Source organism: Phyllostomus hastatus, unplaced genomic scaffold (assembly GCF_019186645.2).
Source record: "Phyllostomus hastatus isolate PE091 unplaced genomic scaffold, TTU_PhHast_1.1 phas_scaffold_585, whole genome shotgun sequence".
NCBI lineage: Eukaryota > Metazoa > Chordata > Mammalia > Chiroptera > Phyllostomidae > Phyllostomus > Phyllostomus hastatus.
This window is the reverse complement of record NW_025334037.1, coordinates 29,325,142-29,337,639: the sequence shown is the minus strand read 5'-3', so window position 1 is coordinate 29,337,639 and position 12,498 is coordinate 29,325,142. Positions and strand designations below refer to the sequence as shown.

The 12,498-nt window shown below is 37.4% G+C and overlaps 1 protein-coding gene across 2 annotated transcripts in view; it reads left to right on the top strand.

Annotated features, from left to right (window-relative positions):
• The window catches only part of FNBP4 (formin binding protein 4), a 41,443-nt gene that overhangs the window by 1,608 nt on the left and 27,337 nt on the right, over nt 1-12,498 (top strand). For both annotated transcript variants that reach the window (XM_045825321.1, XM_045825320.1), the window contains exons 2-8: nt 25-117; nt 5,574-5,710; nt 6,062-6,248; nt 7,102-7,249; nt 7,357-7,477; nt 9,502-9,840; nt 10,765-10,975. In XM_045825321.1, coding sequence (XP_045681277.1) covers nt 25-117; nt 5,574-5,710; nt 6,062-6,248; nt 7,102-7,249; nt 7,357-7,477; nt 9,502-9,840; nt 10,765-10,975 — 1,236 coding nt within the window. The remainder of the gene's footprint in view (nt 1-24; nt 118-5,573; nt 5,711-6,061; nt 6,249-7,101; nt 7,250-7,356; nt 7,478-9,501; nt 9,841-10,764; nt 10,976-12,498) is intronic.

Here is a 12,498-nt window from a genome sequence, read left to right as displayed (position 1 = left end):
CTTTTGTTCGTCCTCTAAATCCAGATGAGCAGGAAGTGGTGGTGGAGGCTCCCCGAGTTGTTCAGAACCCTCCAAAACCAGTCATGACCACCAGGCCTACAGCTGTCAAAGCAACAGGTATAACTTTTTACATTTTTTTCTATAGTATCTTTCATTAGGATCAAATCGGTTTTATTTATGGAGTGTTAACTGTTTCAGTGTTGGCTAATTTATATTTCTCCCATAAAAGTTGCGATTTAACTTTCAATTTTTATTTGTTTTATTGATTGATTTAGAGAGAGAGGAAGGGGGAGAAAGAGAAACATCAGTTCATTGTTCCACTTATTTATGCATTCATTGGTTGATTCTTGTGCACAGCCTAACCAGGGATAGGACTGCAACCTTGGTGAATAGGGGGATACACTCGAATCAGCTGAGCTACCTGGCATTGCAAAGTGGAAATTTTAAATCTCTCAGAGTTTGTTGGTATATGTACAATTCGGCCAGTGTACAATGTGTTGCTGAATAATCTGTACCCAAAATCCTACTTTTCTTCTAATGCCATCTTGTAGTGAGTGGTCTGGCATCTCCCTCTAGCTCAGGTACCATCTGTGTCTTCTAACACATTGCTTTGATTGGTTAGTGGAGCTGAAAAGTGCTCTTAAGCATTAAGGCAGGGGTGTCAAACTCATTTTCACTGGGGGCCACATCAGCCTCATTTTGCCTTCAAAGGGCCAAAGTAATTTTAGGAAACTACTGGTTAACTGTTAAGTTGAAATTACATTTGGCCCTTTGAAGGCAACCACGAGGCTGATGTGGCCCCTGGTGAAAAGGAGTTTGACGCTCCTGCCTTAAGGGATACGGTATATGCCGCAGTGGTTTTGTAGACAAATTTGGGTTCAGATCTTTGCTCTCGAGTTCATTCTAAGACCTCAGGACCTCGTTCACCTATAAAATGGATCTGACAGCCCTAAGTGTTATTTTTGGTGATTACATTGAGCAGTTTATATCAAGTTTTGCACAGAGCAAGCACCAAATGTATGATATATGTATGTATCTTGAAAGGTTAAAATATGTTTTGATACTTATTCTGTAATTGGTAATATTGGGTTGGCCAAAAAGTCTGTTATTTTTTTTCCATAAAATAAAACACAATTTTCATTTTCACAAGTAACTTGATTTGAATAATCTGAGTGTGTCAGCTATCTCCCGCTATTGGCTTCTAGTGGGTAGAGGCCAGGGCTGCACCTAAACATCTTCTAATGCATAAGACAGCTCCACAGCAAGGAATTATTTGGCCAAAATGTCACTAGTACTAAGAACCACTTTTGACGCACATTCTATCAATCACAGCACCTTCTCCATACACTGCACAAATCATTTTTTGTATTTCAGTTGCATTTTTACCTTTTTTGAAATAATAATATGCCAAAAACTGTATTTTCTTCCAACTTCACTATTTAAATGGCTGCATAAAAACGCACCAATTTTGATGTTTTCTTTTTTTTTTTTTAATTGTTTCGAATGAAGTTGAAGATAACTAAGCACAACTAGAACCATCATATAGAAAAAATGAAATGAACTTTTTGGCCAACCCAATAATTCTTTTAAGTTTGGTATACTTTTTTTTACTTAATGATACCTGTAATAATAGATACTCATTTCTTCCTCCTGCCATTTTCCACTCACCAAACAAAGGGGGGGAAAAAGAGCCCTGGTTTGTGTGGCTCAGTGGATTCAGCCCTCACCTGTGGACCAAAACGTTATGGGTTCAGTCCTGGTCAGCACACAGGCCAGCCCCCAGTTGGGGGCCTCTGAAAGGCAACTGATCAGTGTTTCTCTCACACGTCATTGCTGCTTTTCCCTTCCTCCATCTTTTCCCCCCTCTCTCTAAAAATAAATAAAATCTTTAAAAAAGAAAGAGAGAGAATGAAACCCAGTGTGGGTTAGAAAAGCTAAAACTTCATTGTGAGAGAAATATTTAAACTAAAAATAATATTTTCTATTCGTAAACTACGTATTTTATTTTACTTAATTTGAATGGCTTCGAGTAATAGAGTAGGCACTCGAGTTGACTATATTTTTTCTTTTTTCTTTTTTTTCTTTTTTTTTAATTTTATTTATTTATTTTTAGAGAGGGAAGGGAGGGGGAGAGAGACAGAGAGACATCAATGTGCGGTTGCTGGGGGTTGTGGCCTGCAACCCAGGCATGTACCCTGGCTGGGAGTCGAACCTGGGACACTTTGGTTCCCAGCCCGCGCTCAATCCACTGAGCTACGCCAGCCAGGGCCCTGACTATATTTTTTCTTGAAATGGTTTTCGAACTTTACCTTTATCATGAACATCAGATTTCTTTCTATTAAAATGAAATAAAGATTTTAAATTATTAATGTATGTTTTTATAATATAGTAGAGCAAGTATATCTAATACTTTGTCCTAAAAAATAGTTTTTAAGAGTATATGCATATGTAATTAAGGAAAACTTAATAGAAAGCTCTATTAAATTATATCAGTAGGCTGCTGTGATAGCCAGTATTTAAGCATCTTCTACAGAAGGGTACTTAGCATGGTTCCCCAGATGAGTGTCAGAGGTCTGAGAATCCCCTGAAACTTCACATTCGTGTATGTGCTTCTGTGAGGGGGTTCATAGTTTTTATCATTTTGATTGTTAAGATTCTGTGACTAAAGGGTTAAAAACTACTTTATGTTCAAACGACATTATGGGGAAATTATAATAGAATTACTAGAAGTGTAAGACATAATTACTGTTTGAAGCTTATCAGGAAAGTAAGGTATGTAATCTAAGATATCACTGTCTGATATATAGTTGATTTGTAAGCTGTATGGCACCATGCATTAAAGGTAAGCATATTGAGGTCAGCACCCTTTTCAAAAAAAAAAAAATGCTGCTAAGGACTGTGGCTCCAAAGAATGGCTCTGCTTCCTCTGGTTTGATGTGGCAACCACATCTCAGCAGTAGCCTGGGACATGGTCCTATAAGACTTCTATTTTTCTAAGATTAAGCAATTTTGCAGAATATTGTGAACATTTTTCAGTATTTTAAATTCATTTCCATTTTTATCAGTGTATGGATTAAATTTTCAGAGGTGTAAATAAACTTACATGCATTTCATGACTTGGTTTTATCTTGTTTTTATTCCCTTAGCATTACTTATTGTCCCCTTAGCATTATTTCATGTAATCCTATAATGGTCTAACTAATCTGATACTGTGTTGTAGTTGCTTTGCCAGTCCCCTATTTGAGAGCATTTGAGTTGTTCACAGCTTTTATTTATTTAATTAAGGCTGTTAGAAACTTTGTGCAAAAAAATATTTTTTTATTTCTTGGGGCTGTATTCTCACAGATGAAATTATCGAATTAAAACGGACTTGAAGTAGTTCTTGATACATGTTACCAGATTGTTACTAAGAAATACTGAATTGCCCTAGCCAGCTAGTATATTGGTTAGAGCATTGTCCCCAGACAACAAAGCGGCAGGTTCTTTTGGGTTGAGTCTTTTCCCAGTCAGGGCACATACTAGAAACAACCAATGAGTGCATAAACAAGTGGGACAACAAAGCAATGTTTCCATCTCTCTCTCCCTCCCTCCTTCTCTCCCTCTGTCCCTTCCTCTCTCGCAAACCAAAGAAAAAATTTTTAAAGAAAAATACTGAATCACCTTAATGTAGGTGTCTCTAACAATATTAAGTATGCCTCCTCCCTCAAATACTGAGTTTAATAATTTTCATTTACTTTCCTATTTAATAGTCATTATGTTATTAAAAGCTTAGAAGAGGTTTGATGTTTGTGCTGTAGAAAACTCTGAGGCACGAAGAAAAGAAATAGGTGGAGCCCTGACTGGTGTGGCTCAGTGGGTTGGGCATGTCCTGCAAACCAGAAGGTTGCTGGTTCCTGGTCAGGGCACATGCCTGGGTTGTGGCCCAGGTCCGCAGTTGGATGCGGGTACAAGGCAGCCAATTGATGTTTCTCTTGTTTCCCTCTCTCCCTTGTTTCCCCTCTCTCTAAAAATAAGTAAAATCTTTTAAAAAAAAAAAATCAATGGAGCCTTGGTGAGCATGAGGAATTACCTCTGCTTTAGGAATTTTGTAATTAAAATTCCATACAGTTCACCTGGTTGGAATCTTACCAAAGGGTATAGGTAGCATTAAGGACAGTGATTTGGGTGATTAGATCTGTGATTGTCTCTAAACCAAGAAGTATTGTTATGTAAAAGTACAGATTTTTCCATCTTCCTCCTTTCCTCAAAAAACCATTAGTGCTAAGTGCTAAAGTGCAGACTTTGTCCTTACAGCAATGTCTCCTTTTGTAACCCTACCCTTACAAGGCTAGGAAAGTTGATGTGTCACAAAACCACGAAAAATAAAATATTTGGTAACACTGTCAAATGCCTACCTACTTCAGATCATTTTAGTCAGTTTAAAGTAGTATTTTAGAAATTAATATTTAGTGTAAAAAATTTAACCTATATGCTAAAACATTTATGTGACTAAAGCATTGAATGTGAACTCTTATATAATATGAAGCAGTTAATGTTTATTTTTACATTAACCCAGGAATTCACTTACGAAATTATGACAAAGAAAACTAGATTTTGCTTTTGGTAAATAAGACGTTTACCAAATATTTATTGAAAACATAGAATGTGCCAGACACTGGGAAATTTAGTCTTGTTAATAAAGCTGAAAAGTCTGGCTAGGATTAAACACTTTATGTACCTGCTATTGTTCCACTTATTTATGCTTTCATAAATATGCTTTATATCAGGACAACATTTAGGCATGTCATCCTGATACAACAAGGTTCTGGGTTCGATCCCCACTCAGAGCACGTACAAGAATCAACTAATGACCCTGGCTGGCATAGCTCAGTGGGTTGAGTGCGGGCTGTGAACCAAAGTGTCACAGGTTCGATTCCAGTCAGGGTACATGCCTGGGTTGCAAGCCACAGCCCCCAGCAACCGCACATTGATGTTTCTCTCTTTCTCTCTCTTTCTCTCTCTCTCTCTCTCTCTCTCTCTCTCTCTCTCTCTCTCTCTGTCTCCCCTTCCCTCTCCTTCCCTTCCCTCTCTAAAAATAAAAATAAAATCTTAAAATTAAAAAAAAAGAATCAACTAATGAATGCATTATTAGTGAAACAATAAATTAATGTTTCTTTCTCCATAAAATTTTTTTTAAAGGACTTTGTTTTTAGTTTTAAAAATCTCTGTTTCGTCTTCTAAACCCTAATTGGTTTACTTGTTTGAAATAAATACATAAATTAACAAATGCTGAAATCCGGATATACTGTATGCTATTTTGACAGAATATAAGGCTGAGTGATTGAGCATGTATTTTGAGTAGAGAGTATTTTGAGTGTCAAGTAGCAATGCAGATTGATTTTATTAGCTCTAAGTGCATAATGTAATTTAACTCTGGTAGTTCATTGATGGTTTATTTTCAGGGTTGCTCTAATATGTAAGTAAACTAAATGTAAACTGTTTAGCTAAAGAACCATGTTATATTTTCTTTTCTTGGACATTACCTAGTACATGTTAACATTGTTATTAAGTAATGTTTACCTTTTTGTTTCTAGGAGGTTTATGCTTACTTGGTGCATATGCTGATAGTGATGATGAAGAGAGTGACGCTTCAGAAAAACCAGCACCGTCTAAAGAGGCGAATGGAAATCAGTCAGCAGATATTGATAGTACATTGGCCAACTTTCTAGCAGTTAGTAGTACTTTTGCTTGGGTTTTAAGTTATTGAAGCCACTCTGGAACCCAGATCTCAATTGGCTAGCCTACTTATCAGTCTGTGTCTCACTCTTCCTTCTCCCCTTTTACCTCTCTTCCTCACCCCCCATCTCCTTCTGTCTTCTTTTTGTCGAGGTTGTGAGAGAAAAATGGAGAATAGAATGGTTTGGGGGGACTTGTGTAATTAGAAGATAAGGATAATTTGAGAAGTTAAGAACTAAACATGGAGGGGTTTTTTGTTTTTGTTTTGTTTTTTTAGTGATTGTCATTTTCTCAATTTTCTGGTTTTTATGTGATTAATGGATTTGTTGCTATTTTCTTTCTAAAGGAGATTGATGCAATAACAGCTCCTCAGCCTGCAGCTCCTGTAGGAGCTTCTGCTCCACCTCCAACTCCACCTCGCCCAGAGCCAAAGGAATCAGCAGCATCTTCCCTTTCTTCCACTACTTCAAATGGAACGGACTCAACCCAGACATCAGGGTGGCAGTATGACACTCAGTGTTCACTGGCAGGAGGTAAGCTTGTTCCTTTGGTTTTTAAAGAAATCAAAAGTACGACCCTTAAAGCTGTTCTCGGCATTAAGATTTCCAAAGATGAATGCCCACATGCTTTAGCCCCAGACTGTAGGATTCTGCCTTTTTATTAATTTTTTGTTATTTTAAAATCCTGGAGCTCATGCTTATTGATTTTAGAGAGCAGGGAAGGGAGAGGGAGAGAAACATCAAATTGGTTGTCTCTCATACATACCCTGACTGGGAAATTGAACCCACAACCTTAGGTATGTGCTCTGACTGGGGGTTTGAAAACCATGACACTTTGGATATGGGACAGTGCTCCGACCAACTGAGCCACACCAGCCAGGGCTAATTCTGCCTTTTAAAATACAGTATTTGGGAAGATAATAAGTAGGATAGTTGCCTTTGAGAATTACTAAGAAATATTTTTATTATTTGAAAGATAATTGCTTGCCCCTTTAACCAGTAACAGCTTGTGCCAAGTGAATGATTGAAGCCATTATTTTAAAAAAGTTTTGGGGGGGTTCAGAGTGAGTTTTGCACTATCAGACTGCTTTTCCTTTTTAAAAAAAGGTATGCAAAGGTGATGGGGGGGTTGCCCCTGAGGGACATTTGACAATGTCTACAGACAATTTTGGTTGTCACAACGGGGGGTAGAGGCCAGGATGTTGCTCAACTCTGCATAAGACTGCCCCACCACCACCACAACAGAGAACTGTCCTGCCCAGTTTAATTAACATTGCTGAGGTTGAGAGACCCTGTGTTAGATTGTTACGGCTTAAGAGATGACTTGGGCTATAAGGTCAGAATTGTGGAGGAGTTTGTGCTTAAATTTTGTTTTCTTTTCTTCTAGTTGGAATTGAGATGGGAGATTGGCAAGAAGTCTGGGATGAGAACACAGGATGCTATTATTACTGGAACACACAAACTAATGAAGTGACTTGGGAGTTACCCCAGTATCTCGCCACCCAGGTACAAGGATTACAACATTACCAGCCCAGGTAGGAATAGACTTGAAATTACCTCAGAGGAAATCAGAGTCTTTATTTTTTAATGATAATATTTGCCTTCTGTTTTTCTTGCTAAGATTTTTTTTTTTTTTTTTAAGTTCTGTGACAGGTGCTGAAGCTAGTTTTGTGGTAAATACAGACATGTATAATAAGGAGAAAAATATTTCTGTTTCCAGTAGTAAAAGTGGACCAGTTGTAGCCAAGCGAGAAGTTAAAAAGGTCAGTATTACAACTTACCTCACTTGCTTATTTTTAAATCTGAAGAATTTGAATGTTACTCTGGCGCAGGTATATAATAAGCCTTCTATTATTTTATAACACAGATGTGAAATAGAATAAGTTCTGTTTCTTGAAAGTTTTATTTAATATGTCTCTGTTTATTATATGGCATTTATAGCAGTTTGACAAGTTCAGTGGTTCTTTTGGAGCTTTAGGGTACCTAAGAGGTTCCTTGGGTCATTGTAAAGGCTGTGGAAGCAGCCAAGTAGGTAGGGCTTCAGGTTCCCTTCTGGCTTCAAAATACTTTTATTTGGGGATTCCACGTAAGTATTGTTGCCAGTGCAGTAGTGTATTAGTTTCAGCTGTTCAACATAGAGATTCAACAGTCACACACCTTACAATGTGGTCACCACAATAAGTCTGTTAAAAATCTGTCATCATACAAAGTAGTTATATTATTGACTATGTTTCTTATGATGAACCTTATATTCCCGTGACTGACTTATAATTGAACTGTGAATCTCTTACTGTCCATCAGCCTTCTGCACACCCACAGCCATCCATGTGTTTTCTGCATATATGAATCTTCATTCATTTTTTAAAAATTTTACACAAGTGAAATATTACAGTACTTGTCTTTCTCTGTTTGACTTATTTCACTTAGCTATCTATGTTGTCACAAGGGGCAAGATTTCCTTCCTTTTTGTTATGTAAATAAGGCAGCAGTGAACATAGAAGCACACATATCTTTTCGAATTTTACTTCCATTTTCTTCAGATAAACACCCAGAACCAGGATTGTTGGGTTGCATGGTAGTTTATATGTCAATTTTTGGACAAACCTCCATGTTCTATTCCACAGCGGTGACACCACTTTGCTGTCCCACCAGCAGTGCACAAGGGTTCCTCTCACATCCTCGCCAGCACCTGCTGTTTGTGAACTTTGATAACAGCCAGTCTCACAGTTGTGAAGATTTTAATTGTCTTGAGCTTTTGAATGATGGAGTGAATGGTTATATCAAAAAAAAAGTGTTTTTAGAACAATTTCATCTTTACAATTCCAGGAGGGAGGTAAAATAATTTTTCCCAGTAGAGGAAATAGATACTTTAATAATAATCACCATTGCATTTTAGAAATATTTCACTTTCCTCTAAATCACCTTAGAATAAATGTGAGGTTATCTCATCATACAGAAGAGTAAGGTGAAGATTTATCAACAGTTATGTGTTGAACCTGTGAAACTTTTTTTAATTTATTGGTCTTATAGAGGAAGAGGGGAAAAAACATTGATTTGTTGTTTCACTTAATTTCTACATTCATCAGTTGCTTTTTGTATGTGCCCTGACCAGGGATCAAACACATAACCTTGTCCTGTCAAGACAACACTCTAACCTACTGAGCTGACAAAATTTTGGTCTTACTTATTTACTTATGTATTTAATTTTTTAAGATTTTATTTATTTTTAGCCTTGGCTATGTATCTCAGTGGTTTGAGTGTCCATCTGCAAAGCAAAAGTTCCCTGGTTCAACTCCTGGTCAAGGCACAAGCCTTTTTAAAAGTTTTTATTTATTTTTAGAGAAAAGGGAAGGGAGGAAGTACCATTCAGTTGCCACTCGCATGCCCTTCCACCCAGGACCAAACCCACAACCCAGCCATGTGCCTTAGCCAGGAGTCAAACCAGGGAGGGACCTTTCGCTTTGCAGGACAGTGCCCAACTAACTGAGCCACACCAGTCAGGGCTGATCTTATTTAAATCTGCCTGTGCTTCATACCAGTCTATCTTTCGACAGTGGGGGTTGGGGGGAGGGTATGTTTGAGTTCCACCCACAATTAGGTTCTAGGTCAGACTGCCTTCCTAAAGGATCAGTGTTTCCATTGTACACATGTAAGGAAAATGGTACAAACATAGTAATCTATTGGGAGTTGGGTTTTCAGGTTATTCAATGACAGAAAAATAGTGATTTTCTACATGACTATATACAGGTGAGATTTGTTTGAAAAGTGAGTGATTATTTCTTTATAGGAAGTAAATGAAGGAATTCAGGCCCTCTCAAATAATGAGGAAGAAAAGAAAGGGGTGGCAGCATCACTACTTGCTCCTTTATTGCCTGAGGGGATAAAAGAAGAAGAAGAGAGATGGCGAAGAAAAGTCATTTGTAAAGAAGTAGAGCCAATTTCAGAAGTGAAAGAAACAAATACAACAGAAGAAGTAGCAACAATAGTAAAGCCACAGGAAACTGTATTGGACAATATGGAAGACCCTTCTCAGGAGGATCTTTGCAGTGTTGTTCAATCTGGAGAGAGTGAGGAGGAAGAGGAACAAGATACCCTTGAACTGGAGCTTGTTTTGGAAAGGAAAAAAGTGAGTTTTTGAAATTTTAGTTAAAGCACATTTTCTTCTCCCAGTACTATCATATTCTGGGTATACTGTGCTCAGCTTACAACAGTTATTGGGATTTTGTTTTTCTTAACCCTTCATCTAGATATGTTTAAGCTTTTGAACTATGCAGTCACATATTTTTTGGTTCCTGGTGATCCTTTTTTGTTGGTTGACAACCAATAAAGACTGACATTGTTCTGATTTAAGGATAGATACAGTGAATAAAGTACATATTTAGCTTCTTAAATAAGCATTACAAACTCTTGTGATAACTTGTTTCTTAACCCAGCAATTAAAATTAAAGTACAGATCAACTTACAGTTATCAGCCATGGTATTGTTTTGATAGTTAAGTGGGCATGTAAGATCACAGAAGAATTATGAGGAAACCATAATTGCATGTGCTTTTCTTTTAAAAAGGAGAAGAAGCACCATCTTAAAAAGATGGTCCACAGAAAACTTTCCTGATTAACAAGTTGATTCTTAATCATTTTCTTCCCTGATTTTCCTGGAATAGTTTTATCTACTGCTTCCTTGAGTGAAGCAAAATCTTAACAGGTGTTATAACAGTAATATTTCCTTGAACCTATTTCCTTGATTCCTCTACAGGGACTAGTAGCTAAGTTAGGCTTTATCTGTTGTGTATACCTGTTGGATATTTTGTCTATTAGTGGATTTCTAAAACCTGTCTCCTTCAAATCAGTATTTGTTCACTATAATCATGAATCAGCATTTACTGAGTAACAAATGTGGACCATAACGCTCAGTTCTCATGGAAAAATTGTATTAAATGCTTCCTGTTCACTAAGGATTTAAATTCGGAGAACACATTCTTGCTACTCACAGACACTTAAATGTAATAAACAGTTAATGACACTCTTAACCTTATTTTCATGTTTTTTTGTAGGCAGAGTTGCGAGCCTTGGAGGAAGGAGATGGTAGTGTGTCAGGGTCCAGTCCGTGTTCGGATATTAGCCAGCCAGCATCTCAAGATGGCATGCGTAGACTTATGTCTAAAAAAGGGAAGTGGAAGATGTTCGTTCGAGCTACCAGTCCAGAATCTACCAGCCGGAGTTCTAGCAAAACTGGACGAGAGACTCCAGAAAATGGAGAAACTGGTAATTCATGATTTAGAGGTGAAAGATGTGGAGGGGAAATCTTTCATTTTCTGTTTTTTGTCCCCTCTTCAGCTGAAAGCAGGGACAGCACTTTACCTTTTTAGAAAAATGCTGGGAAGGAAGCTTCCTTTCACTTCTCTCTAGCTTTTCCTGCCCCACCTTCTAGTGGAAGAGTAAGATTCCAAAAAACTGGCATTCATTGGGTTATGTATTTACTACTGATTAGAGATTACTTCTTCTTCAAAACATAGAAAAACAAGATTGACCCTCACTCCCGCCACCTTTTTTTTTTATCCCACCACCACCACAATAATTGTATTGGTCTGTGTGAGAACATGGGCTGGCCTTGTGTAGCTCACTCTTTCCAGCTGGTAAGCAGGTCACGCAGAGACCACCTCTGGCAAGCCCAGCCCATCTCTGCTCTCTGTATAAGCCGCCCAGCCTCCACTTGGCTGTGTAGACGGTTTGATCCTGTAGTGAGGACTCACTGTCTTCGTTCAGGGTAATATGGAAGAGATCCTGCTGCATTTTTGCAATGTTATTAGAGCTAATTAAAGTGTTTATCTCCGTTTGGCCCCAGTTCCGTAGTGGAAAATTAGCAGCAAGATTTAAATACCAAATTGTAGTTGAGTATACCTAGCAGAAGATACCTGATAAGTTATGGTTTAAAAATCAACAAATGAAAACAGGGGTAATAAATGCAAATAACTTTGAATTTTCTCTTTTCAATCAATAATACAGAAGATGGTGAGGTAGAATTCTAAAAGTTCTCCATCTTTCTCATTCCCTACCCCCGAGGTCCATTTTCTGTATCTATGACCTACGTATATTCTAGAACTTTCTTTCTATTTACATTTGAAATTGTGTGTACATGTACATATGAATTACTAGGCGGTATTTTTTTTTTTTTTTCACTTAATATGGCTTAAAAATTATTTTTCTTAACCACGGAACGGTATAGATGTCTCCATTTTTTTTTAAACAAATAGATTTTTAAATGTTTTTATTGGTTTTAGAGAGAAAAACATTGATTTCTTCCACTTTATTTATGCATTCGTTGGTTAACTCTTTTTCAATCATTTTTTATTTTCAATTACAGTTGACATACATTATTATATTAGTTTAAGGTGTACATTCCAGTGATTAGATGTTATATAACTTAATAAGTGATCATCCTGATAAATTTCACACCCATCTGACACCATACATAGTTATTAGACTCTTATCAACTATATTCCCTATGCTGTGCTTTACATCCCCATGACTGTTCTGTAACAATCATTGGTTGAGTCTTGTATGTGCTCTGACTGGATCGAGCCCACACCCTTGTTGCATGGGGATGACAGGCTAACCAGCTGAATGAACTACCTGGCCAGCGCCTGTATGTCTTTGTTTAACTCTTTCTCCATTGATTAATATTTAAGTTATATTCATATTTCACACTTAAGACTGCATTTAGCCCTGGCCAAATGGCTCAGTTGCTTAGAGCATTGTCCCATATACCAAAAGGTTGTGATCTCAAC